Genomic DNA, 27,711 nt, shown 5'->3' with positions numbered 1-27,711 from the left:
CTTTTTACTAACACGTGTACTTTTATGCTCACTTTACCCTAATATATGTAATTTTATAAATATTCCTTGTGCTGGGTAACTTGCACCTCAGAATTCAGAGAAGTGCACATTTCAAAGATGGCTGCATTTTGGTTCACGTAATGGTTTGGGAAGTGTGAATTAGGTAGAGATTTGTCTATGAATGTGAATTGAATCAAATTTATCCCCCTATCCCTGGGCAGGGCTTCTTGAGAGTGACAGCAGCATTTCAAAGCATTTAGGGCAGGCTTCCTCAACCTCGGCCCTCCAGATGTTTTGAGACTACAATTCCCATCATCCCTGACCACTGGTCCTGCTAGCTAGGGATCATGGGAGTTGTAGGCCAAAAACATCTGGAGGGCCAAGCCTGGGTTAGGGCATTATAGCTCCACCCTCTGATCTCACCATGTTACCTGAATTAATTTAATTTTTCCACGGATGTTCAGTCTGTTGCATTTAAAACTAGAGGGTCATATTTAAGTCCATGCAGTAAGTTTATGTCCTGTTGGAGCCGCAGAGTAGCAGGCTGGAAACCCAACCTAAGGGAAAAGAATCTGACATCCAGAATTTCAAAACGCTGTGCGAGAAAGGAACACAAAGTAAAAAAACCTGAATGTGTGGTTTTATTATATTTAAGTTTCTATTCTCTATGGAGCTTAAATATGTCTATCACATAGTTAACAGTAATTGTCATTTTACATGTTTGATACACAGTACAGGACTAAACAAAAAACAAACAAAAAACCAGAAGGTAAGGGAGTGCTGGAAAAATTAAAAGGTTTCCTCCAAGTAATTAATCAACTCTGAAGCACCATTTGAAAAAGCTTTGACCAAGAGACTTGAGTGTCAGCAAGCACTCAAAAAATCTCAGCTTGGGGGCGAGGGAGGGCAGACAGGGAGAGACCAAAGCATACACCCTACGTTAAAAATAAAATAAAATCAAAAACAACTGACACAAGACTTTAATATATTTTAAGATTTGATGCAAGATTAACAAACAAACAAAAAATACGACTAATAATTTTAATGTCCTGTTTCAAATTAATAAATATAATATAAAAATATACACCACTTCATGAGAGGATGGATGGGCTGAGTTTAAAGAGGAAGGTTAAATATCGCTTTCAAATGTATGCAGGTATGTCTTTAAAGAGAGGATTTCTGTGTAGCTTCGGCTGGTCTTCCGGAAGAAATCCAAGCTTGTGAGCTGCTCAATGTCGCGTACTCTGGCGGTGTGCATTTTCAATAGGTCTTCAACCCACCGGGACTCGTCCTCGGAGGAGTTCTGGAATGGAAAGGCAATGTGACTATTTTATTTTGTTCTGTATATACCACAATGTTCTTTTGTTGCTATGGCCGATGGCAGATGCAAATAAAGTTTCATTTGTTCATTCAAACATGCACTCTCCCTTCTTAAAGTGAGCATTCCATAATTTATTTTACTTAAGCTATGGTCTTTATAAACAGAGGGTTTGCAATTTGTTAAGAAGAACCCGCAGGGAAAGTTGGCGTCTCATAGAATCGTAGAGCTGTAGCAGGGGTCAGCAAACTTGGGGGCCGGTCCACTGTCCCTCAGACCTTGTGGGGGGCCGGACTATATTTTTTGGGGGGAAATGAACAAATTCCTATGCCCCACAAATAACCCAGAGATGCATTTTGAATAAAAGGACACATTCTACTCATGTAAAAACAAGCTGATTCCCGGACCGTCCGCAGGCCGGATTTAGAAGGCGACTGGGCCGGATCTGGCCCCCGGGCCTTAGTTTCCCTACCCATGAGCTGTAGAATTGGAAGGGATCGTGAGGGTGATCTAGTTCAAGCCCCTGCAAATGCAGGAATTTGCAGAGGGCCTTCTCGGTAGTGGCACCCGCCCTGTGGAACGCCCTCCCACCAGATGTCAAAGAGAACAACAACTACCAGACTTTTAGAAAACATCTGAAGGCAGACGTCTGAAGGCAGACGTCTGAAGACATCTGAAGGCATTAAAAGGGAAGCTTTTAATGTTTGATGCATTACTGTATTTTAATATTTTGTTGGAAGCCGCCCAGAGTGGCCCTACAGAAAGCAATTGGCTCCCCACATGGATGGAAATGCCATATTGGAAGGTTGTACGCAGCCACCAGGTGGTGCAGTGTCATTTGAAACTATCTTGAAAATCCAGAGCAGTTACATATTGCTATGTACTAAGCTTGGATCCTAGAACAATAGGCAAGTAGGATCCTAGAATGCAACAACTGATTGGCTTGCAGGAAAAGACCAATCAGGCTCCAGGAGGAAGTTAATCAGCCTGTTAGGCTGGTAGGATCGTAGAATGCAACAACTGATTGGCCTACAGGAAAAGACCAATCAGGCTCCAGGAGGGAAGCAGAATCAGCCAATCAGATGGGACTCATTGTGTAAATAATGTATATAAAAGCCTGAGGTTTGGGGGGCAATTCAATCACTGTTTTACAAGCTGCAATAAAGAGCATGAAATCACTACAGGACTCCAAGTATATTTCACATATTTAAGACATTGTTTTATGAGTCAAATATTTTCCCCTGCCCGCCATTCCAGGACATCAGAATGTTAACCCTGATGCAAACTGAAAATAAAATATTTTCCCCAGAAAACCTGCACCACCTGCTCCAACTACTGATATTTTAAAAGAGAGGTCTGGCAGGAAGAAAAGGGTTGCTTTGCCCTTTTCCCCTGCTTGCTGTTTTCTGCTCGCCTCCGTAAAAGCACACACAAGCAAACATATTTGGGGGGGACACACAGTTCTGCGTTTGTGAAAGGGGGTTGTTTTAAACAACAAACCACCAGCAAATAGAACAGTTAAATACCTGCTCTTTTCTGACCCTCTGCTCAAAATATACCTTGCATACATTATACTTGTACAAGTGTGTATACACCTCTCTTTCACACACACACAACTTACAATTTGTTATTAGAAAGTCTATAAACTGCATTGGCCTTCATCCCTTTTTACCTCTCCTCTCCCCTTGAGAAATGACTTTACTTCTTCTCCTCTTTACTGATAGCACTCTAGAGATGATTGCTACTATTTGCAATGATTAATTGTGAAGAAGTAGCACCTCTCTAGCCAAGTATGGATGTGTTAAATGGTTCATCCAAGCCCTTAAGATTGCTTAGAGGAGAGACACACATACCAAACTGTTCCCATCGGAAAGAAGCTGAGTGCAAATCTCTACATGTTTAAATCAACAGAAGCAGATGGCAAATATGGCTTCCTACGCCTGTTTTCACAATGGAACTCTTCTGCTGTGTAAATAGGCTTAATAAGCATCACTTGTGAGGAACACAGGTAAGCAAGCCCAGAGTACTTACAGTGTTAAGTAGTCTGTGATTGCTTACCTGTGTTCCTTGGGAGTCTTACATCTCAAAAGCAGCCTTTCCCAGTCTTGGTTCCCCAGATGTTGTTGGACTGCAACTTTCATCATTCTTGACCATTGGCCTGCTGGATGATAGAAGCTGCAGTCTAACAACATCTGGAAATGCAAATATATATATATATATATATATATATATATATATATATATATGTTGGTCATCCCACCCGCCACGGCACCCAATGTGTTTTGACTATTGGCAATTTTGGCTTTATGTACCATCCCCAAAACGTAACCCCCACGTAAATTCAGAGTTGCCTGTATATAGAAATTAATGAACTGCATACTTTTGCATAGTTCAGTGATTTAACATGCTTTACTGAGAAAGAGAAAGAGAGAAAGAGAAAGTCATTTCTTGTTGTTTTCAACCTGGTTGGCCATGTTTGTGAACATTCACAATTTATCACCCTGAATTATTCAAATTGGTGCTGGATAATTCTCAGGTTATTAGAACTTTGGGCATATAAGATTGCTGCTGTTCTTGTGGCATCAATTCTTCCCATTATTAAACCCTGCTTCTGTTTCAGTATTTGGTCATTACATTCATTTCAAACCATGTTCACTGCAGTCACATTTGTTTCATTGTTCTCAATGATTTTCCAATTTGACAACAAATGTCAAAACAAATTAAAATTTGAAGTGGGAATAAACTTTATCTGGGATAAAGTTTTAATTCCGATTTATGAAATATGAATACAGCTCTTTCCTATTTCTTTTCTCTTTCAGGATTAAACGAATACACACTGGACACCAACATCTGAAAAGCAGGTGATGTGTCAGCAAATTTTGCTTCCCATCCTCTGAAATTCACCCCATATGCCCCCCCCCCCCCTGCACCAAAATGCAAAAGAGCGAAATTCCGCACCTCCAAAGCATGGGCTGGAAGTTTCACTTTTTGGACTTTTAGCTTAATTACAGAATTCCTGACCTGCATCAGGTAGAACAAAGAGACAGAACATCACTGCAGCCGAACAAGACTGGAAGTTACTCCCTCTTTTCTTCCTGTTTCCTGGTTTCAGAAGAAAAGAAAGCAAAGGTATCTGTTCGAACTTACAAAGCAGCTCTCGTCATTGTCTGGACGGTGTGGGAATATATATGACAGAACAGACAGTGGTCCATCACACTTGTCAGCTGGCTGAGTGAAATCTAAACAACTTGTTATAATACTATAGTAATGGGTTGGGACTGGGATTGAACTTCCTTCCACATACCTAGAAGAAAGGAGAGGGGTTTTGGTTATTTTTTAAAATTACAAACATACCTAAAGGACGTGTTGAAACAGATTTTGGGTAAATAACAGCCCCCAGTTCAGCTACCTATTAAAAAGGACTTATAGTATATCAAGTTTTTGCAACAAAAGTTGGGATACTAGGTTTTCCAGAATATGTTGTTGGACTTCAACGGCTATCATGGCCAGCAGGAATGCTGAGGGTTTGGGAGTTCAACAACACTTGGAAGGTTCCTTCTAGAATGATGGCAAAATCCTCTTCACACACATAAGGAAACAGGTATGTTAGAAGAAGAAGAGTTTGGATTTGATATCCCACCTTTCACTCCCTTTAAGGAGTCTCAAAGCGGCTAACATTCTCCTTTCCCTTCCTCGCCCACAACAAACACTCTGTGAGGTGAGTGGGGCTGAGAGACTTCAAAGAAGTGTGACTAGCCCAAGGTCACCCAGCAGCTGCATGTGGAGGAGCGGAGACACGAACCCGGTTCCCCAGATTATGAGACTACTGCTCCTAACCACTACACCACACTGGCGGGAAGGTAAACGGCATTTCCATGCACTGCTCTGGTTCTCCAGAAGCGGCTTAGTCATGCTAGCCACATAACCCGGAAAAACTGTCTGTAGACAAACACCAGCTCCCTCAGCCTATAGAGCAAGATGAACACGCAACCTCAGAGTCATCCGCGACTGGACCTAATGGTCAGGGGTACTTTAACTTTATGCATGCATAGCTAAGTCTCAGTGTTCAGTTCAACTCCTAGGTTGGCATTCAAAAGATACTCCAGCCTAGAGGAGAAGATTCTTACAGCTTTATCTTGTCTGGCGTATCATGCAAACCATCGAAGTCGTAATCAAAGATCGGGCCACTTATAACGTTGACTCCGTTCCGCTCAATGGCATATCTCTTCACCAAAACCCGTTGAAAGTAATTCCACACCTCTGAATTTAAGAGAGAGAGAGAGAGAGAGAGAGAGAGAGAGAGAGAGAGAGAGAATTATCTTTAAAAGCAATAAGAGGAAATGTGGTTTATAAAAGTCACTTCTCATGTGGATTAAGAAAGAGAAACTTCTGTTGATTCTACAGTAGTACCTCAGGTTAAGAACTTAATTCATTCTGGGGGTCCTGAAACTGTTCTTAAACTGAGTTACCACTTTAGCTAATGGGGCCTCCTGCTGCGGCCACGCCGCCGGAGCACGATTTCTGTTCTCACCCTGAAGCAAAGTTCTTAACCTGAAGTACTATTTCTGGGTTAGCGGAGTCTGTAACCTGAAGTGTCTGTAACCCGAGGTACCACTGTATATGCATTTATTTATGCTTTGATTTTTTTGAAGTCTTCTATCTTGGATTAATGAAGATGCACACAGGAAGGGGATTGGCAGACGATGAAGAGCCCTGAATGAGGGGCAGAGCGAAGAGCACCTCCCAAGCTGGGAGAAGAGGGGGAAGCTCCCAGGTGAGAGTTGGAAGGTATCACTCTTCTGTGTGTGGAATAAGGGTTAAGTTATAATTGTGATAAAGGGCCTTGTATTTACCTCCTCTTCTTTTCTTCCTCTTCCTTTATTTTCTCCCTTTTCATATTTCATATTTCTTTTCTCTAGATTAGTTTGGCTTTTATTGTATTTTACGTTGAAAACTTTTAATAAAAACCATAATTCTCAAGGACAATTCTTTTTAAAAACATAGTGCACCAATTCTGTGTTTATGCATTCATATTCAATAACCTGGCACAGTATTCAAAGATTCACTTCCCATGCTTTTGGGTCAAGTATCCAAGATCAGCAGATCATACAAATTCATTTTATTTTTTTCTGTTTTCATTTTTATTTTCCTGCTCCCATGTTTTGTTCTCTCAATTCCCTCCCTCTGGCCAGTCCAAAACAAAGGAAATACACAGTGCCACTCTGAGACTGGCATTGCAATGGGCACCACACAGATATCACATTGTTCTTGTCTACAAAAACAGGATGGGATTCTTTTGCTGCCCTTACACGTGACCTTACGCATGCAAGCACACGTAGATGCCAACTGCAGCTCCCCAACATTGTGCTTTTAGGTGGATCATGCTATTTGCCCTGTGCTGTTTTTTGTGTTTTTTTAGGATGCTTTCCGCAGGCAAGCAGTGCCTACAATGGCCCCATTTAGGCACCAAGGCTTTTACAGACTCGCTCATGAGTCGCTGCCAGTCTGTCGGCGTTCCTAGGGAGGGATTAAATTGCACACTGGAAACTCACGGTTTTGCAATTCAAGTGGTTTAAAAGTGCTCAGTCACATCAAATCCACTTGTAAAAAATAATAATCTAGGCTTCTTGCAGTTAGGAAAGTGATGGGGAAGCACATTAAAAAGTATGGGACGGCAACTGATTGACAGGAAGGCATATAGCTTCTGTGCAAGCAAATTAGGATGAATGCTCAAATAAACAATTCATCTGGAGGAGTGCCTCTGCTGTCTTCTTCAGCTCAGGGCGCCTCCTTCTCAGCAGACACCTTAAGGGAGCCCTGTATACGGAATTTTTTAATGTTTGATGTTCTACTGTGTATGATGTTTTAATTTGTTGGAAGCTGCCCAGAATGGCTGGGGCAACCCCATCAGATGGGAGGCATATAAACAACAATTATTTATTATTATTATTATTATTATTATTATTATTATTATTATTATTTCCGGTTTGCATGATGTTGGTTTTTGTATTCATAGTCTGTTTCTGGGCCCAATTTAAAGCCATTAAGAGCTTGGGAAAAGGTTACTTAAAGACTGCCTTCTCTCAAATATACCTACCCAAACCTTAAGATCCTCTTCCTAGGTTGTGCTCTGGGTGGAGCTCCCAAGAAAAGTGAGGCAGATAGTTACCAGGGAGAGGGCCTTTTCAGTAATGGCACCTTGGTTATAGAATAGCTTTCCTAGGGAGCCTTGCCTGGTACCATTTCTGTGGTCTTTTCAGTGGCACATAAAGAGCAGGCCTTGTACACAAACTTATGTAGTCAGATGGGGGCAGCTAAGTTTTAAATCTATGTTTTAATTTTGGGCAGTGGAAGACAGTTTTGAGATGTTTGTTTCTGTAGTTTGATTTTATGGCTAATTTTATTTATTTATTGCAAGCTGCTAATAAATCAAATTCCATTATGGGGTAGCATGCAAATACCCCTCATAAACTCATAGCTGGGTAGATTTTTATGATTGATGCTTCCATGAACTTTACAGTTATGAGAAGGTTTGTGAACGGTACTGTTAAAACGTAACATTAAATGTACTGATGTAAAACATGCACTCACAATCTGATCTTTCCCTGCTTCCTGGTGCACACTGAAATTACCAGGTAGATGAAATTACCAGGTAGACTCATTTTCCCCTAGTATTCTGCCCTGGCATTGAAAGTAGATGCTGGGGTTTAAGACCTAGTAAGTTCTCACACAACTTTTAAGCCCCGTGGAGAGAACTTGCACCCTAAATGAGTTATTTTCCTTATTCACTGCCTCTCTGAAGGAAGGCACATGCACCGAAGAGCCAGAAGCAGAGTTTTACCAATGCAGTTCAGAACCAGGTACGTACTTTTGAAGGCAGGATACATAGGAATGACATTCGTTATTAGAAAAGCATCGTATTTTGCATCTGCTGAGGAACTGAGTTCTGAAAGAGAAAAAGATACCTTCTGTCGGGATTACTTTATATTGGTGGATATGGTATCTACTGAGACGCTGCAAGGACAGATATCCCCCGTACTTGGAGAAAACATTGACAGGGGAGAGCGTTGATCTAGCCCTCTTTCCCCCCTCACACCCACAAATAGTGATGGTCTCTTGAGTATCCCTCTACCCTTCATAAGGTCCCAGAAGAGGCTACAATAGAAAAAATGCAATATAAAAATCTGTTAAAAACAAATAGATAAATGAGTTGTTAAAGGACAAGACAAATGTCATATGAAAACTACGTAAGGAAGGTGTCAGATACACGTCTGTGGGGCAGGGACTCCACAGCTCAGAGGCTGCCACAGAAAATGCCCTGGGCAACAGCCACCACTTCCAGAAATCCCTGGGTGCAACCACCAAGAGAACCCCTTCTGATGACCTTAACACCTGAGATGACACTCTTTCCGATATTTGGTTATGCGTGCATGCTTCTCTGTGACTTCTGTGTGCTCTTCCTAAGACAAGAGGACAGTATAGCCATTTAATCCCAGGGGCTAGTAGGTAATGCCTTCGCAAGTAGAGCTTCTCTTCCTTTAACTCGTTCAAAGACTCTGGCCTAAGTGCCAACTCCCTGGGGCTCTGGGTACCTGCCCACCCACAAAAATCCCCATGAAGGGGCCGGGCAACCACAAATTTCAGCGCCAGGGCAATGCATGCAGTGTGGCACCCCAGGTATCCACAGTCGCGGGGCCAAGTTGGCACACCTGGACTCTATAAAGGCCAGGCCTCTGCACACACAGTACTGGCTGGTTCTTGGTCCACTGGAAAAGGACTCCTTTTGGCCACAAAACACAGACAGCCAAGCTAAATGCAATGTTTGCCATAGTAAAAAGGTAAAGGGACCCCTGACCATTAGGTCCAATTGTGGCCGACTCTGGGGTTGCAGTGCTCATCTTGCTTTATTGGCCGAGGGAGCCGGCGTACAGCTTCCGGGTCATGTGGCCAGCATGACTAAGCCGCTTCTGGCGAACCAGAGCAGCGCACGGAAATGCCGTTTACCTTCCCGCTGGAGTGGTACCTATTTATCTACTTGGACTTTGACGTGCTTTCGACTGCTAGGTTGGCAGGAGCAGGGACCGAGCAATGGGAGCTCACCCCATTGTGGGGATTCGAACTGCCAACCTTCTGATCAGCAAGTCCTAGGCTCTGTGGTTTAACCCACAGCGCCACAGTAGAAGGGACTAAAATTCACACCTAAATAGTTGGGGCAATTGACAGGGGGAGGTGGAGCTGGACTGTGGAAGGGGGGGTTAATCCTTTGCCCCCATCACAGATCCAGTTAGAAACCCCCTCTTTCCCCCTATACATTAGCTCCTTTTAGTCTCCAGTATAGGAACTGCAAGATCAGCAAAAGCGTGTATGTACCCAATACAACCAGCATAGTATCTTAAAATTTGGGGGGGAAGGGATCCTAAGGAGTTATCTTTCCACCTTCTACCTGTGCAAAGCATTTTTTTTGAATAAAATGTGGGGTAGACCCTAATAAGCAAAGGATTTTAGGTATACGAAAAACAGACCACAAAATTTGTGATATTACCACGCAAAAATGACAAAGATTTATTTGGGGGGGGGGGGTTAATTCACTGTGCAATTAACAAGATAGGTGAGTCCCCTGGCAGGTGGTGGTGGTGGTGATGATGATGATGATAAGTACCCTGCCCATCTGACTGGGTTGCCCTGACGCCATGGACCCCCTGGGCGCGTTTTTCTGGGTTCAGGTTTTTCTGCTGCTGCATGAAATCTGCACCTCCCTACTTCTTCCTTTCTGTGGCATGTACCTGGGTCTGATTGCAGAATAGATTTTTTCACACCACCAGCAAAACAATAGTATAATGCTGAAATAATATTGTATCCCTAAAGGGACAGTGCTAAATATACCTTGGTACCAAGGAACAGAAGACCGAGAGGTAACATAAAATAAATCAGATTTACTTTTGGTAAATTAACATCATCTCAAGCTAGTGTTAGAGGATGCAGGGTTTCACAGAACTCTGCACTGGGAAGAGTATGTGTGTGCTCAGCATCACCTGAGATCACTTGGGAGGATATTAAACTGAAAGAGACCTGCTGCTGCTCAAGCTTATGAAGCAGCTTGTGAGAACAGCAGCAACCAAAAGCAGCGAGTTCTCTCCCATATGCATTTGCTTCCCCTTGTTTGGAGCCCTGTTCAGGTTCCATCACCATCATTTGGACTGGCACAGATGGCCAGCGAGCGTCAGAATCTGTAGCCGCCGTGCACTATATCCAAATTTAAGCTTACGGGGAGGGAAAAGGAATCCGTAAGACATTTGTCTGTCCACTCTGTAGGCCGTGCAGCTCTGACTATTGCTTGGAGAGATGCGTAGGTCAGGCCTCACACAGTTGGCCAGCTGCTCTGTGGCTCCAGGCACCTCTGCCTGCATTGAAAAAAGGAGAAGGAGAAGGAGAAGGAGAAGGAGGAGGAGGAGGAGGAGGAGGAGGAGGCGGAGGAGGAGGAGGAGAAATACTCCTGTTTATTTCATTTACTTAGATGCTGCTTAATATTCAGAATTTCTCAGCAGGAAAATGTGGAGCTTCTGGATCCCCTAGCAAGCACAGAAATCTAATGCCTACTCTTCCATTGTTGTTCAGAAAAAGACTGACCCAAGTGCACCACTTCTTAAAAGAGCCTATTCTCTTGCATGTTTCGTACTTAGATATGCAATGCAAACCCAATTCCCCGTCTCGCACCCTGGAGTACAGGAAGAAAGCCCTGTTGGATTAGACTAAAAACCCAGAAACCTGTTACCCACAAATTTATTCATTTATCAGATCCATAGCTGCCAACTTACAGATTTGAAAATAAGGGACCAGCAGCCTTGAAAATAAGGGATCAGCAGCCAAAATAAGGGATTTTCCAGGCACAGGTATGTTCAACTTCTGAGCCCCTCCGAGCCAAAGGCAGAAAGCCCAGCCAGCAGCCAAATGAAGCCTCAAGCGGTGGTTCCCACAGCGCAGCAACCCGGCAAAGGGGATGCAGCAAGGAAAACCACCGTCACCTTTCCGCTGGGAAGCGCTGAGCAAAGGCAACACGGCCAATTTGATCGGCACAAGGCATGCAAGCTCCACCCCCAGTCGTTCTTAGACTCCTTATTGGGTGAGCAACGCAGCCAAGCAACACAGTTGGAGCCTCCCTCCTCCCTGGCCAGCAGGGAGGGAGGGAGAGGAGCTGCTTCCTTTGAAACCCGGGAAATTTAAGGGACATCATCAATAAGGGACAGCAGCGGGACACGGCGCTGGGATAAGGGAGTTTCCCGCCAAATAAGGGACGGTTGACAGCTATGATCAGATCCCTATACTGCTCTTCATTCAAGGATCACAGGGCGGTTTACAATGTTAAAATGAAAAAAAAAAATATGTAACATAGTAACAAACAAAAACGATACCCTACCCCAAACCCACCCACCCACCCACACACAGAGTTTAAAAGGCCATAGATTCTGTAATTAGCCAAAGGCCTGGGAGAAGAGGAATGTTTTCGCTTGGAGCCTAAAGGTATGCAATGAAGGTGCCCAGTGAGCCTCTTTGGGGAGAGCATTCCCCAAATGGGAAGCCACCGCAGAAAAGGCCCATTCTTGTGTTGCCACCCTCTGGACTTCTCATGGAAGAGGCACATGAAGAAGAGCCTTGGAGGATGATTGCAGGGTCCGTGTGTTGGTTCATAAGGGGAGAGGCACTTGCTAGCTAAATGCTTCCAAGAAGGGCAAACCCTTTCAGTCGCGTTCTGCTTACAGAAATGGAGGGTAGTCTTTGGGGGAAGGGGGCCATAGCTTAGTGGCAGAGCATCTCCTTTGCATGCAGAAGGTCCCAGGTTCAATCCCCGGAATCTCCCAGGTAGGGCTGGCAAAGACTCCCTGCCTGAAACCCTGGGCAGCCTCTGCCAATGCTATACTGAGCCAGATACACCAATGGTCTGACTCAGTAAATGGGGGCCTCCTTCTAGTTTTGCTCCTGAAGTCCATGGAACACACGTTGGGCTGTTCCTGTGTTTTGGACCCAAGTAGGCATCCTAACCCCTTCCTGGATCACTGCTTTGTTGTGGCGAAGGGGCTTGAATAACTCAAAGAAGCTCTGAGCTATGCCATACAGGGCCACCCAAGGCAGACAGGTCGTAGATGAGAGTTTAGACTAAATGTGATCCACCTGGAGAAGGAACTGGCAAACCACTCCAGTATTTTGCCAAGAAAACTCCATGGACATAAAAAAAGGAGAAGCTTTGAGAAGAAAGTGAGAGTTTCCAAGGCATGCTCTGGTTCATGGGGTCACGGAGAGTCGAACATGACTAAGACGACTAAACAACAAAAGGCATTTTTAAAAAAACCCTCAAGGAGGAAATATGCCCTTAGAATGGCATTGTGTCCTTAAAAAGCTCCCTCCCAATTACTCCTTGCCTCTGTCCTCCCTTCCTCCCTTGTCCTTTTCTCTGTCAAAATGTGGACTGAATGCTGCTCAGGCCAGAGGGCGACCTCTGTGCTATTCAGTAAAGTTCTACCTAGGCAGAAGGTGCTGTACAAATCAATCGTGCCAACTAATCTCTCTCTCTCAATGCAAAACATGCCTTCATTATTTGCTCATTTGCAATGTTCGCCTTTAGGACTTTGGCAATGGCATAAAGGTCCACAATTCAAATGTAATACTGTATGGAAGAAAAAAAATATTCTCCTGCTGCTTAAACACGGGCTGGATCTAGACACATCAAAGAAGTGTTTCAGTTTAAAGCGTTGTAAATTTAAACAGGGAAAATAGGTAGAGAAAAACAGGGCTTCACATCACCATCTGGTGGCACAATGTTATATCGCATATACAACATGTATAAATTGTTTTTTTCTTTACCAATCCAGCCAAGTCAATGATGTGTCTGATAGGATGCATTAAGAGATTCAGGAAAACAGTCACCTGCTTTGAAATAGTGTAGGACGTCCAGAGAGGCATCAGGAATGTTTCGCTGTAGCCGCTTTCAAAGTCGTGGTGGTGCAAAATGCTGTATTTTGTACGGTAAAGAACAGCTGGGCGACCGTAGAGAAGGTGCTTGTTATCTGCAACGTACAGAAGATTGTGCGTGGGACCCATGCAATACAACACATACATTTTATACATGTATAAAAGCCACTTTGCAAAGAAATATATATATAAAAATTAACCCCCCCCCCAAAGCACAATAATCAGGCACACCTATGATCTCTGCACCACTACCCAAAACTAGGAAGCTTTTCCACAGTAATTTGGGGAGCAGAATTGCAAAGCAGCATAAAGTATGACTGGGTAGTCCTCTCTGCTGCAAGCTGACAAGAAGAAGAAGAAGAAGAAGAAGAAGAAGAAGAAGAAGAAGAAGAGGAGGAGGAGGAGGAGGAGGAGGAGGAGTTTGGATTTGATACCCCAAAGGAGTCTCAAAGCATCTAACATTCTCCTTTCCCTTCCTTCCCCACAACAAACACTCTGTGAGGTGAGTGGGGCTGAGAGACTTCAGAGAAGTGTGACTAGCCCAAGGTCACCCAGCAGCTGCATGTGGAGGAGCGGAGATGCGAACCCGGTTCACCAGATTACGAGTCTACCGCTCTTAACCACTACACCACACTGGACTAGGGGGCGTTTCAGGCCAGGGAACCTGTGGCTGAGTTAATGGACTGCAACTCCCATCATCCCAGCCCATGCCGGCTGGGGCGGGTTGGAGTTAGAGCCCAACACCTGGAGGACCACAGATTCTCCACCCCTGTTCAAACATTATGTCATGGCAAACCTAGGTTTTCCAGGCACTGAGTGTATACTCATCAGAGAGCTACAACCAACCTCGTGGTCTAATCAACGTCTGCAAGACCCTACTTGTGTACACCTTTAAAAAAATACAAGATACACACAGCTGTCTTTAAGCACACTGGAATTAAAATCAGTCTGCTTTCCAGGGTTGAAAGCTTTCATGCAACAGCATGGGGTGTCCCTCTGAACATTCAGAAGTGCTCTAAAGATAGCCAGCATTGCTGCAACTTGCATTCCTGGGCTCCCACACCTCATATAAGAAAGTATTACAACACCCAAAAATTCTTATCTGGTTCAGGCTCTGCTCACTCAATGCCCCCCCCCCCCCCGATTCTCCACATGTGCGCATACACGCAAGAACTGCTCCATCAGTGACAGGCTTCCGGGCAAGGCATCTCCCCAGCACCTAGTATTATAAAATTACATTTCCCAGGGGAATCAAAGTGCTCATGCCAGCTGCTACCATAGCACTGCAGCCACAGCAGCTATTAAGTGTGGCAGAAGAGATGGGACCAGATAGTTAGCAAGGGATTTGGGTGAGGGGTGCATAAGCTCCCTAAACAACTTCTAGCAAAATTTGCCTGGTTAGAAATGCACAAGATGCTGGGCTGGTTTCTTATCATGTTAAACTGGCAGTTTAGTAAGCTAAGCATGAGAAATAAAATGGTTCATTTTACTGAGTTGGCCCCCGTGTCCTCACCTTCCGTTCCTTTGACATAAAGACGCCGATTGAGTTCGTCCAACTTATTCTATTAAAAAAAGAGAACACAGAGAGAGCACATAGGAGATTGGCAGCTGAACTAAAAGATCGGCATCTGGACTAAGAGAACATTCTCTTATTCCCATTCTCAATATTTACCTTGCAAAGCAAGACTAGTCCTGTCAGAAGGGCTCTGGGTAAGATTTCCTAATTTGTAAGGAAACGTCTCTGCTATACCCCTTTGCAAGCAACTACTGACAAGAAAGAATTTGCTAAAGTTCTGCATGCACGCCAAATCAAAAGGGGTTATAAAAAATCCACTCAGTTCTTTGTCTAAGGCCTTCTCTTGATGAGTGTCTGAACAGTTCTCTACTTGGTAGGCTGCCCAGGCCAATCCGTGCAGCTAAACTGAGAAGACTGACCATACACATGGATTTGTGCAAGGTTCAAGCTGCAGTCAAGTCAACTGCTTTGCCCTGCAGGCCTCCTTATAGCAGGACACGGGCATGAACCTTTCATTAGGCAAGACTCCAGGCCCCATCTCTCCAGGAATCTGCATGCCACATCATCTCAGCATTTGAAAACTGGCTCCCTTTGCAGCAAAAAAAAAAACATACAAAGGCTTAGATTTTTAAAAACCAAAGGGTTACCAACCTTTGGGGGCTTACGGTGACATTTGGATTTTTCAGCAAGTGCTGTAAGCACCAGCTGCTTTTGTGACTACTCTCCCCTTCCCCTTGATCGCCTCCCTTGCTCCCGCCGAAACAAAAACACACACACAGGCAACACTTTCCCAACGAACTTGGGTAAAAGTCAGATCCAGTAGAATTAACCTGATCATTGAAAGGCACATAGAGCTGAAACAGGAAGCGGGACAGAGAATCACACTTCCATCTTCCTCCTTCAGCTCCCATGTATTTTTTAAGGGAGAAAAACTGAGAAAAACTCAGTGAGGTTCCCGTGGAAGGGGTGCAGCTTGGAGTTTTCTTGGATGCCACTGGACCCAGCAAGATCGACCTCAGCCAGCGCCCATCTCCTTACAACCAGTCTACGGAGTGGAACTTGCTCTCTGCCTCCTACTCATCATCATGAGACTCTGTCCCATGAGACCAGGGCCCTTCAGGATTTAACCTCCTTCCGCTGGGCCTGTAAGACAGAGCTATTCCGCCTGACCTTTAATTTGAATTCAGCCTGATCTTTTATCTCCCTTCTCTTCCCTCCCATTTTATGAAGATGACCCGCTCTGAGACCCCACAGCTAATTCTCCCCTGGCCTCCTCGCTGGCCCAAGTAGGACAAATTCAGCCAGCTAGCCCTGGGGATTATCTAATTGATTTTTGAATTTTATTGTTATTCATGTTTTTATACTGTATTTTATGCTGCTTTTATAATTAAGTGTTTTAAATTTGTTGTTAGCCACCCTGAGCCCGGTTTTTGAACCGGGAAGGGCGGGGTATAAATAAAACATTATTATTATTATTATTATTATTATTATTATTATTATTATTATTATTATTATCAGCAGGGAGGAGACCAGTTCAGAGAATTGCTTATTGCAAGTGGGAAAATCAGCCTACTAAAGGTAATCTGAGACACATTCAATGGCGGCCCAGGAGAGAATGATTCGTATCACTTGTCAGGTCACGTTACACACTGGTCACCATGAAGCATTTCAGACATTGCTAGCAGACATTCAAAGAGGCGATTGCCTGGTGGACCTTCCTGTTAGCCAGAGCTTCCCACGGCCTTACCTTGTCCTCACAGGTGCATCCCAGGTCATAGTCAGACGAAGGTGTTGTAGCCACAGGATAGAGCGGCCGAGTAACTTCTTCTGGCATGACTGGCTTATACGTGTTGCTCCGCAGGAGGTGATTTAAGCTTCCGTGGGTCCCGTTGTTAGGAGCAGGCTTTAATCCAAGAAGATCTGGAAGGTGCATAGAATGAAACTAAGTTCCGCATGCCAGCTCGCTGTGGCACTTTCAAGGCTGCAAACTGAATGGCCCCTTGTCTCCCGAGGCAGCAACTTATGGTGTGTCGCCAGGAAATTGTTCTTTAGGAGAGGTTTCTGCCATGGCTGTTACTTCGCATTGTTTTTAAATTCATCTGGTGTTATTGCTTGTGCAGTTTTTAACTGTTTTTACTGCATGTCACACAACGCCTCAAGGCATGTGTGGAAAGGGATAGATGATGGAGAGACGGGCAGAGAGACAGAAACAGTCTTCCCAGCATCAGGTGAATATCTTTTCAATCTCTGCTTAAGCCAATTTCACCTGGCCACCATGTTTTACTCCTGGCCGTTGTGACATTATCTGAATTTTAATTATTGCTGGGGTATTATTGTTGTTGTTGTTGTTGTTAGTCAGCCACACAGAAAGCACTTTTGCTGAAGGGCAGGTTAAGGTAAAGGTAAAGGACCTCTGGACAGTTACATCCAGTCAAAGGCGACTATGGGGTTATGGCGCTCATATCGCTTTCAGGCCAAGGGACCCGGCGCTTGTCCACAGACAGCTTTCCAGGTCATGTGGCCAGCAGGGTTAAACCACTTCTGGCGCAACGGGACACCGTGACGGAAACCAGAGTGTACGGAAACACCATTTACCTTCCCGCCGCAGCGATACCTATTTATCTACTTGCACTGGTTTACTTTCAAACTGCTAGGTTGGCAGGAGCTGGGACAGAGCAATGGGAATTAAGGAAGCATGGCAGATCGCCCTGCAAGAGGCAACAATATTGGATTCTGCTCTTCAGCCTGCAACAGAACTGCTCAAAAGAAAAATGCGGTCCTAGAGCAGAAGAAAGAAAGAAAGGAAGGAAGGAAGGAAGGAAGGAAGGAAGGAAGGAAGGAAGGAAGGAAGGAAGGAAGGAAGAAAGAAAGAAAGAAAGAAAGAAAGAAAGAAAGAAAGAAAGAAAGAAAGAAAGAAAGAAAGAAAGAGTGTTTCCACTTACCACACATCACATTGTAAAGTTCTATATTCTCAAAAGGAGGCACTTTTGCCCTGAATTTAAACGAAGGTCCGTAGCCTACAAAGACCGTCTAAGAGAGAAAGACAGAAAAGAAGAAACAGTAGCGTCATTGTGGCCGAATGCATTTTGTAATCTGGGAGCGGCTGTCTAGAGGGCCACGCTGATGTTCAAGCCAGTCTTCCGAGGGCCACATGCCAGCTGCTTGTGGCCCATGTCTGCGCGTAAACACACAATGTCCACACACGCTCACCAGACCTGTAGTCTCCCCTCTGTCACAAACACAAGCAGCCAGATGCTCTTACACATAAACACCACCACCCCCATAACCAGCCTTGTCCACTCCAGTGCTTGAGTAAAACGTCTGGAAATGCTGCCTTCTACTTTGAGACTTCCCACCTACTTCCACTCCTGTGCTGGAATAGGGATTAGGAAGGTAATGTCAGCTTCTCATCTCAAACAGCAGCCAGAGGCTTCATTTCCAATCTCAGCCCCATGCTGTTTAGCACCAAGAATGGAAATACACAATCCCTCTGAACCTCTAATGAGAAGAGAGAGCAATATTACTACCCAGCTGGGAGACAAAGCATTCTGCCTACCCTTTAAGCTAATTCAGGAACGTTACTTTTGTGCTAACAACACCTGCCATGCTACCTCCGAGTATTCTGCTACCGCTTACCTGCATGCTATTGATCTTGTTATCGTAGCCGTGGTCTCCGTGGAAATAGCATTTTCCTGATATTTTCTTAAACACGTCTCCAGGTCTCCTAGAGGTTTTAAGAAGATGTTGTTGTTCTTTTACTGCCACAAAGGAGTTCAAACGCAGCTTAAGGTTCGGTTCCCCACGGAGGGCACCTTTATAGACTGCCCACTTTTTTTACCGGTGGGATTCAATCACAGACCAGCAAATTCAGGTTGCAGGACTGAAGCGGATTTGGCCTGGCTGTGAATCAAACCTGCTCCCCAACCCCGCCAAAAAACCCCACAAACCTAACTTTTAGCAGCAAGGGAAACGTTGCAACAATGCACTAAAATGTGGGATAACAATGGCTTGATGCAAGGTTGCGGAACCATTGGATAAACTTTGTGCAAATAAATCAGGTTGAATGCTCAATTAGCAGGTCATCTGGAAATGACCAGATTGCAGAAAGACAACTATTTACGCAAAGGTAGGGGTAAAAGGATCTGTTAGTTTTGACTCTCTCTCTGTTTCTCATTTTCAATTCAAATTCAGTTCTTCACATTTCTGCAGCAATTTGCAATTTTTAAAAAACCCAAACCTCATGAAAATTCTTCAACATTTTTGTGCGAATTTAAACCCAGCCCACACACTTTTGTATGGAGTTTTGACATGTATATATATGCAAGCAATTTATCCTAATACCACACGTTTTTGCATGTTATTTTCACCAATAATATATTTGCTTTCACTCGCATTTCCCCGCTAATATATGCATTTTTGTAAACATTCTTTTGACTGGTCAGCTAAAAATTCAGATAGGTGTGAATTTCAAAAGACAGCTGCATTTCTGTTTTCATATTGTTCCAGGAACTGTAAATTTGAAAGATTCAACTTTAATTGCGAACTGAATTAACCTGCCCCCAGACAGACACACAGACAGACAGCCACCCTAGTTAAATGTTAATGAAAATCTAACACACCATTAGATTTTTTTTTTTAGCAAGAAACCTCTTTTCAACTCTTGAAAAACTAAGGCTGCAATCCTAACAACAGCTACTCACAAGTAAACCACAAATAAGCAGGGCTAGGATTGCAGCCTTAGTCTAAGCAATATTATTTTATAATTCTGAGGATCCTTCATGCTGTTATAGCTGTGACGCTAAGGAAATCAAAGAAAAATTATTGCGATAAGAAACTCTTCAATATTCTCGAGTCCAGCTTGCAAGATGTACGTTTTTATAATTCTCTATAGGACTCTCTTTTTGAGACTAATGAGTAACCATGCAGCAATTCTGTATGTCAACAGCCACTGATATAGACATGGCTGGTTTCTTTAGCTATGGATAAGAAACCAAGCTCAATTCACTGCTTTTTTTACAGGCGTTAGATCTAGTTCATTGGAAATCTCGAAAGGCAAAAAGTGGTAAGCGGAGGAAGACGTCTGCTTACTTGGCCACATGCCATCTTCTTTCCACCAGCAAATGAATATCCTCGATCCTTCGGTTATTGGCGTAATGCAAACGCTTAGGGAGATGCTGCTTCAAATACGGCTTGAAGTGCTGGTCAGGCTTCCTGCACTGAAACACAGAATTGTAGAGTTGTAGAGGGGAACACGAGGGTCATCAAGCTCAACCCACTGCAGTGCAGGAAGCTTTTTGCCCAGTCCAGGGCTCAAACTCACGACCCTGAGATTAAGAGCCTCATGCTCTACCAACTGAGCTAGGGAGTTTATAACAGGGAATGGCAGGTCACTGTCCAAGTCATCTGCCGCCAGAAGCAGGAACCCTTTCTAAACCAATCCCTAGCAGTGCACCTTCTATCTCTTATAAAGCTTATATCAAGTCAGATCATTTGCCCACCTCTACTAGTATTGTCGGGACGCAGGTGGTGCTGTGGGTTAAACTATAGAGCCTAGGGCTTGCCGATCAGAAGGTCGGCTGTTCGAATCCCTGCGACGGGGTGAGCTCCCGTTGCTCGGTCCCTGCTCCTGCCAACCTAGCAGTTCGAAAGCACGTCAAAGTGCAAGTAGATAAATAGGTACCACTCCAGCGGAAAGGGAAATGGTGTTTCCGTGAGCTGCTCTGAAGTGGCTTAGTCATGCTGGCCACATGATCTGGAAGCTGTACGCTGGCTCCCTTGGCCAATAAAGCAAGATGAGCGTTGCAACCCTAGAGTCGTCCATGACTGGACCTAATGATCAGGGGTCCCTTTACCTTTACTAGTATTGTCTACTCTGATTGGCAGCAGCTCCACAGGGTTTCAGGCAGCAGGCTTGCCAAGCACCCATGCTCAGGTGAGAACTTAACTTGAGGATACAGGCACATAAGCAGCGAGCTGAGGCTTCATGACCCAAACACCTACAGTAACATCTAATGTAGGGCTGTCAGAGAATTCCAGTAGGAAACAGAAGCACAAATTGACCATCCCAAGTCTAGAAAGGAAATTAATCCAGTGAATATGATCGGTATCAATCCAGCTAATACGATTTGTATTTGCTAAAAACCATGTTCTTTTTTAAAGCTGATACACAATGAATGACTTTTTCCACTTTGTTTTGATTCTTCCTTCACACTGAAATGAACAGTGTGCAAATAATTACATAATTGATTACACTAAATTAGTAAGGTGCAGAAGTGACACTAAACAGCAGGCAGCAATGTGAAAAGTTTAGTGTTGAGTGGAAACCGAACCGTGGCAAAACAGAAACAGCACCAATTGTGATGAAGAAAGAGCAGAAGGGAAATGGCAGCCTTCTTACAACCCAAATCCAATGTTAGAGTCATTGAAAATACTGGGCATACCTACTTTAGATCCATTAATTTAAATGGGTCTCCTACCAGTATAACTTGGTTGGATACAACCACCACAGTTTGGGCTCTGAGAGTTTGTCATCTGCAATTGATTGCAGTGGGTTGTAGACTGTTTGCTTAATTTCTTCCACCAAAATCTTTAAGATTGGGGAGCTGAGGGTGGAAAGAAATTGTGTTAACACAATGCTGAGATGACTTCCATTTTCCAAAGATCCAAATTCCAAGTCTAAACTTATTTTTCTCTCCACTTTTTGAAAACAGAGATCTCAATTCTTTCAATGGAGTACTAGCAAAATATTTACTTGGAAAAGAGGTTTTTTTCCCCATTTCCAAAGGGATGGGATAAAGGGACTGTGTTCAGAGAATTAAGGCATTAAGTTGGTGCATGTTATCCAGAAAAGTTATAAAAATCTGTTAGCAGCAACAAAACAGTGGAAATCATGATGCGCTTTCTTCCACACCCATGAACGATCCTATTTAGAAGGCTTTATGATGGTCTGATCAGCATCCTCTTGACCAAGTTCACTGTTAGTTAAGCACTGTAAATGCTCAGCCCATAATTAGAAGCCACAAGAGTGTGTGCTAAGCAAATACTTACTGTGAGATTAGCAACGATGGCTTTTGGATCATCTGTTGGAGAAAGGGGGGGAAAAAGAGAGAAATCAACTGAACCTTGAGCTAGAGAAAAAGTTTTCAGAACAAGAATTAGCTTTCGTATTAAAAATGCTTTTATTTTGCATTCTGGGATGGATCCAAAGCATGCATTTAGATGTGTGGAAAGGGTCTCCTGCTTGTGGAAGAAACATTTATGCTTTGTGCTAGAGCGCTGCACAAGAAAAGTGAAACAAAGAAGGCAGGATGATGTTCTACTTGTGTGTAAGCATAACTACTCTAAAACTTAATGGTTTATAGTGTTGTGGGGACTCTTGCCTATTTGCAGAATAATACTACCTGCTCCCCCATTTCTATTCTCAGCTCCATGGATCCAACCCACTGGATGAAATATTATAATGACATCTGTTAGGACTACAACAACCAATGACTGATGGGATAGCTCATCAGTCTTGATATCAGGGTCGTAGGTTTGAGCCTCATGTTGGACAAAGGATTCCTGTATTGCAGGGTTTGGGCAACATACACTTTGTGGTCCCTTCCAACTCTGATTCTATCAGCTCCAACCAGCAGAGCCACCATTGTTCAGCCCAGACACTGAGGTCCAGCGCGGAGGGCCTTCTGGTGGTTCCCTCACTGCAAGAAGTGAGGTTGCAGGGAACCAGGCAGAGGGCCTTCTCAGTAGTGGTGCCTGCCCTGTGGAACACCCTCCCTTCAGATGTGAAGGAAATAAACAACTACCTGACTTTTAGAAAACATCTGAAGGCAACCCTGCTAAGGGAAGTTTTTAATGTTTGATGTTTTCTCATGTTTTTAATATTCTATTGGGAGCTGCCCAGAGTGGCTGGGGAAACCCAGCCAGATGGGCGGGGTATAAATAATAAATTATATTATATTATATATGAAAGTTGTAGCTCATCAACACCTGTTGGACTATAGGTTCCCCATTCCTTGTCAAACAACAGGCACCAGGTTATGGTTTGAAGGCACTCAAGGCTTGCTACAGCTTGCTACAGCTAAGCAAGTCTGAGTCTGGTCAGTACTGGGATGGGCGATCATCCGAGAATTAAATGTGTGCCCCCTTGTGTTCCATGGAGAAAGTAAAGTGGAAGATAAATGCAAGAAAATAAATAGGGAATTTGTCATTCCTAAACATCACTGGTAGGACACGGGTGGTGCTGTGGGTTAAACCACAGAGCCTAGGACCTGCCGATCAGAAGGTCAGCGGTTCAAATTCCCATGACGGGGTGAGCTCCCATTGCTTGGTCCCTGCTCCTGCCAACCTAGCAGTTCAAAAGCACGTCAAAGTGCAAGTAGATAAATAGGTACCGCTCCAGTGGGAAGGTAAATGACGTTTCCGTGCGCTGCTCTGGTTCGCCAGAAGCGGCTTAGTCATGCTGGCCACATGACCCGGAAGCTGTACGCCGGCTCCCTCGGCCAATAAAGCGAGATGAGCGCCGCAACCCCAGAGTCGGCCACGACTGGACCTAATGGTCAGGGGTCCCTTTACCTTTAAACATCACCGGTATATCAAAATCCCTGAATTAGGAAGTGTCTCTTAAAACAAGATCACTCTCAGCAAGGGTGTTATCTTCGTGCTACCATCATTTCTGGCAGCAGGAAAAGTATATATATTGGGGCACGCACAAAGGTGCAAGGTGAACACTGCTAAGATCAACTTACATCTGACATTGCTGTTAGCTTTGGCACGAATTCGCCCCAGTGTTCCTGGTATCAGAATTATGTCATCCACATTAGACAGGTAGTTGTTCAAATATTCAGTTCTTTCACAAGCGGCATCCTCCATCCCTGTACGAAGAAACATGACTTAGAAGGGGGTAGGGAGACTCCGGCATCAATATTTGTTACTTGAGAGCAAACTGATGGAGAGGTTAAGACTCTGGGAGCCCTTAACAGTTTACTTCTTTAACTTCACAGCATGTGAATGGTAACCTCCCTGAGAACACCCCTAGTCATAAATAAGACCACTGAGAAGTGTCTAAGATTTTGCTAAGATGGTGATTGCAGTGAAGATAAAGGCATAAAATCGGGCTTAGAAATAAACTGCAGTTAGAATATCAAAGAACTATGAGAAGCACAGCAAACCTCTGCTAGGGAATTCAAGCAAATTTAAGAACAGAGACTTGCAGCCCAATCTTCAGCATGTTCACTCAGAGCTTAGGTTCCACTGACTTGCATGATTCTTCTCTCTAGAACGTATACTTAAGACTGCAACCTGAACACTGAAAATGTTACTTTTAAAAGTAAAATAGCCCTACAAAACACCTGTTAGCAATAAGAGGTGGCTTGATACACCTGAGGTTCGTGACTAAATTATCAACCTTGTCAAAGTTTTAGTAGTTGTAACTTCTTGGCGTTATTCTTGTCTGCCTTTATACTCTGAGAAATGATTGATTGCACATTACCCTGGCCAGACTTCAGTAAAAAGAATTCACGCACACTCACCAAAACTTAAAGAATCAAAAAGTTGTATGAGGTCATCCTATCTGCCTAGAATAAGCTCAAACTGGTTTTGACATTCACTTCTGGGGGCTGCAGCCCTGACCCATCAACAACCTATGCTCAAATAAGGAATTAGATAGCCATCATCTCTGTCCTAGACTGAACTCGTATTGTGTGGGCTTGTTCCAAAAGTTTTTCCAGCAGCCCAAGCAGAATCTCAGTTCTTATGACTAAATTAATAGGTTTGCGAGACAAGCAGTGAACTCTTCTGGTGGGTGACATCTGAACTATCCTTCTTTAGTCGGATTGTTTTGTTGTAGTTTTTAACCTTTTAGTACTTCATCTCTCAGCAAACTGTTTGACACAGTAGTGATAAATGTGATAAAGTCAAATACAAATTGCCAAACAAAACTAGACTTCAGAAGACCTGAAGTAGGAAAAACCACTGCAAGACAACACCTCATCCTCTTCCTTCCTTTAGATATTTGTGTTTGCACTCATTTCACATGTTTCCCCCTATTCTCCACTGAAGACACGACGATATGTGTATGTCTTAAAAACATGAGGACACACGCTGGAAGCCGAACGACTCCTGAAGAAGCAGGTCTCTCATTTACCAACACTCCCTTGACATCTTTTGCTAACTGGATACCTTTAAGTATTAAAAAAAAAACATGAGCTGAGACTTTTGCATAAAGTTTAAAAATTAAAATAAAATAAATAATTACCATGATCACCAACGAAGATAATGTTGACACATCGGTGCAGGTTCAACTGCTTCAGCCCATCCATTAGTTGTCCCAGGATCTTGTCAATCTCTCTTAGCGGATGCAACATCTAAATATGCATATATTTACACAAAGGGTGAAAATCAGCTCTTTCCCACCCAACTCCCACACTTTGGTTCATTTTCCAGCTCAATTTTACACAGCCAGACCCCAGCTCTGGACTTGGGGCATTATCACCATACCTTCAAATGTATAGTGTCAGTAAAATAAAGTCCAGAAAGATAAAGAACATAGTCTAATCCGGTGTTGGAGCAGACCAAGGGACTAGCAAGCCCAGCGTTCCATTTTCCATATGTTTAGTAGTCACTGATAAGGTTTACGGTGCAATCCTACACATATCTACTAAAAAGTAAGCCCCATTGAGTTCAATGGGACTTACTTCCAGATAAGTGTGTATAGGACTATAAACTTCATCTCCACTAATTTGCATTCCCCGTGATGTTATCCTTCCACGTTTTTCACATGAGCGTTATCATATTTGACATTCAAAGTGATAGTAAGATTTTCTGCGAAATCCCTCAAATGGTGGTGAAGCTTGAGCCCCTGTATGGAAATCACGGATCTAAGAATCTGAGATGATCATATGGAAATACCAACCAGCTTGTGAAGTATGCTAGAACGCAGGTCTTTTGTAGACTCGTATTCTTAAGTAACATAACAGAAGACTTCAAATTTTAAGTGAGCCCCTAGTCCACTTGCTTAAACTGTTTAAAAAGGCCTTGACTGAAATCCATACTTTTAAACAATAGACATATACAATCAAAATATTCAAGCACCACACAATGCACTACCAAGACCTAGCATGGAGGTTTTTTGCCAATACCTTTCTCCAAACAAATGCCTGTATTTAATAAAATATACTTCCCTCAGATTCCTCGTGGGACAATGCAAGCAGAGGACTGCATAGCCTTCATGTTTGACCATCTAACAAATTAGTTTTAGAGCAAAGTTGAGCGGCTGTCTATTTAAGAATAAAAGCTACTGGGCAAATGTTTCTTTTCCTACACAACATTGCATTTTGCCTATTTATTAGTGGACCACAGAAACAGCTCCCCCGCCATCCCCTTTTCTAATGCACAAGCCTTAAACTTGGGAGTTCGGACTTGGAGTACTCATGAATTTCAAATGAGCAGCTTGGGGTGGGTTTTGCTTGTTTGCTTTTGCGGGCATATTTGCCTCTGAGGAAACCTGAAGCAGTGGTATTGGCAAGATGAAAAAGACAACTAGTCACATACGTCCTATGTCCAGATTAACCAAAATAATCCGAAGCTAGGCATTTTTAATACTGTAAAATAAAGCACACACAAACATCAACTTCAGTTTACTTCTGCAGGTTCAAAAGTTAGGGAACCTTCGGCAAGCCTCCACAATGTCAAACCAAGTAATTTCTACAACCTATGAAGAACCTAAAGTTTGAGTGAAGACATCCCACAGATGTCCAGGTGCAGATTGCTAATCCTGGGTTGTGATTGCTCAAACAAAGAGATGCCCCAATATCACTTGCCAATTTTCACCGCCTCAAAACATTCCTCAAGTTCTGAGGAGGCATTTTAGTCCTCCAAAACAAATGGCTGACATCAAATATTAAGCTGATGGCCATGAAATTGAAAAGATCTTATAGAGCAATTCTTGTCACCCAGCTTTTCCTCTGATGCCCCATTGTAAGGGGATGCTAACAGCAGCCTTGTGCCATGCTAAGAAAGGAAGTAAACTGGTAATATTTCCTCAGGAACCCTCAGGCACTACTGGTAAGACTATTCCAGATGGAAATACACCCATTCCAAAAAATGATTTTTAGCCGAAAAGGATGATATGAAGTCTGGTAAAAAGCTTGACTCTAAGGGCTTGTCTAGACATTTCCATCTGTGGACAGAGAACTTTGGATGAACTTTTTTCCAGCAGGATTTATTTGCTGGTGTACCCTGTCTGTACCATTTATACACATATTTTGTAACAGTTAAGATGATTGGGCTTGTACAAAGAGAACACAAGTCCCAAAAAGAGGGATACGAGACAGACTACCGTTGCTGATTAAACAGTAGGAGTCTGTTGACATATTTTCAAGATGGTCGCAATGGAAGTTCCACTCTGAAGAAGAGAATTCCAAAGTTGAAAAAAGAAAAAGAATCAAACGGTACAAGAGCTTCAGAATTTGGCGCGTGTCAATTTTGTAAACTTACTTTGTTCCGACGGGATTCCGCAGAGTATTGTTCCGCTCTTGGCGCTTTTCTTCTTTTCTTGGAAGAGTCAACACGTCTTTTCTGTCTCCGCTTGGGAGTGATCTTTCTCTTAGGTCTTTTAGATGGAGTAAGAGGTGAGCCAAAACTACTCTCCTGTACTGGCCGAGAGAGATGCCTGGACTCAGAAAAAGCTCATCTCGGCTAACAGCAGATGGTTAAAACCACCTGTGCCAGCAGCAGATTTAGGAATCAGTACACCAAGTCTTGGTTAAGGCCACCAGAGGTAGTTCAGAGGTCAAGTCAGGGCGAAGTTACTTCAGTCAGTTATTTATAAGAATAGAACTAGAGCCCACCAGAAACAACAATTCCCTGAAGCAGAGGTTTATTTTCTAGTGGGAAAAGGGCTGTGGCTCAGTGGTAG

General features: G+C 43.5%; 1 protein-coding gene across 4 annotated transcripts in view; it reads right to left on the bottom strand.

Annotated features, from left to right (window-relative positions):
• Positions 1-623: 623 nt before the first annotated feature.
• The window catches only part of ENPP2 (ectonucleotide pyrophosphatase/phosphodiesterase 2), an 82,014-nt gene continuing 54,926 nt past the window's right edge, over positions 624-27,711 (bottom strand). For 3 of the 4 annotated variants that reach the window (XM_077932754.1, XM_028736238.2, XM_077932756.1), the window contains 15 exons: positions 27,291-27,443; positions 25,051-25,159; positions 23,543-23,668; positions 21,846-21,877; positions 19,887-20,014; positions 18,435-18,522; positions 17,741-17,828; positions 16,546-16,718; positions 14,796-14,844; positions 13,238-13,377; positions 10,584-10,719; positions 8,187-8,264; positions 5,446-5,578; positions 4,466-4,622; positions 624-1,303 (listed from right to left, as the gene is read on the bottom strand). In XM_077932754.1, coding sequence (XP_077788880.1) covers positions 1,130-1,303; positions 4,466-4,622; positions 5,446-5,578; positions 8,187-8,264; positions 10,584-10,719; positions 13,238-13,377; positions 14,796-14,844; positions 16,546-16,718; positions 17,741-17,828; positions 18,435-18,522; positions 19,887-20,014; positions 21,846-21,877; positions 23,543-23,668; positions 25,051-25,159; positions 27,291-27,443 — 1,764 coding nt within the window. In that variant the 3' untranslated portion in view covers positions 624-1,129. The remainder of the gene's footprint in view (positions 1,304-4,465; positions 4,623-5,445; positions 5,579-8,186; positions 8,265-10,583; positions 10,720-13,237; positions 13,378-14,795; positions 14,845-16,545; positions 16,719-17,740; positions 17,829-18,434; positions 18,523-19,886; positions 20,015-21,845; positions 21,878-23,542; positions 23,669-25,050; positions 25,160-27,290; positions 27,444-27,711) is intronic. The other variant, XM_028736234.2, reaches the window with a different exon arrangement.

Source organism: Podarcis muralis, chromosome 8 (assembly GCF_964188315.1).
Source record: "Podarcis muralis chromosome 8, rPodMur119.hap1.1, whole genome shotgun sequence".
Classification (NCBI taxonomy): Eukaryota; Metazoa; Chordata; class Lepidosauria; order Squamata; family Lacertidae; genus Podarcis; species Podarcis muralis.
Note: the sequence above shows the minus strand (reverse complement) of the source record. Positions and strands in the feature narration are given on the sequence as shown.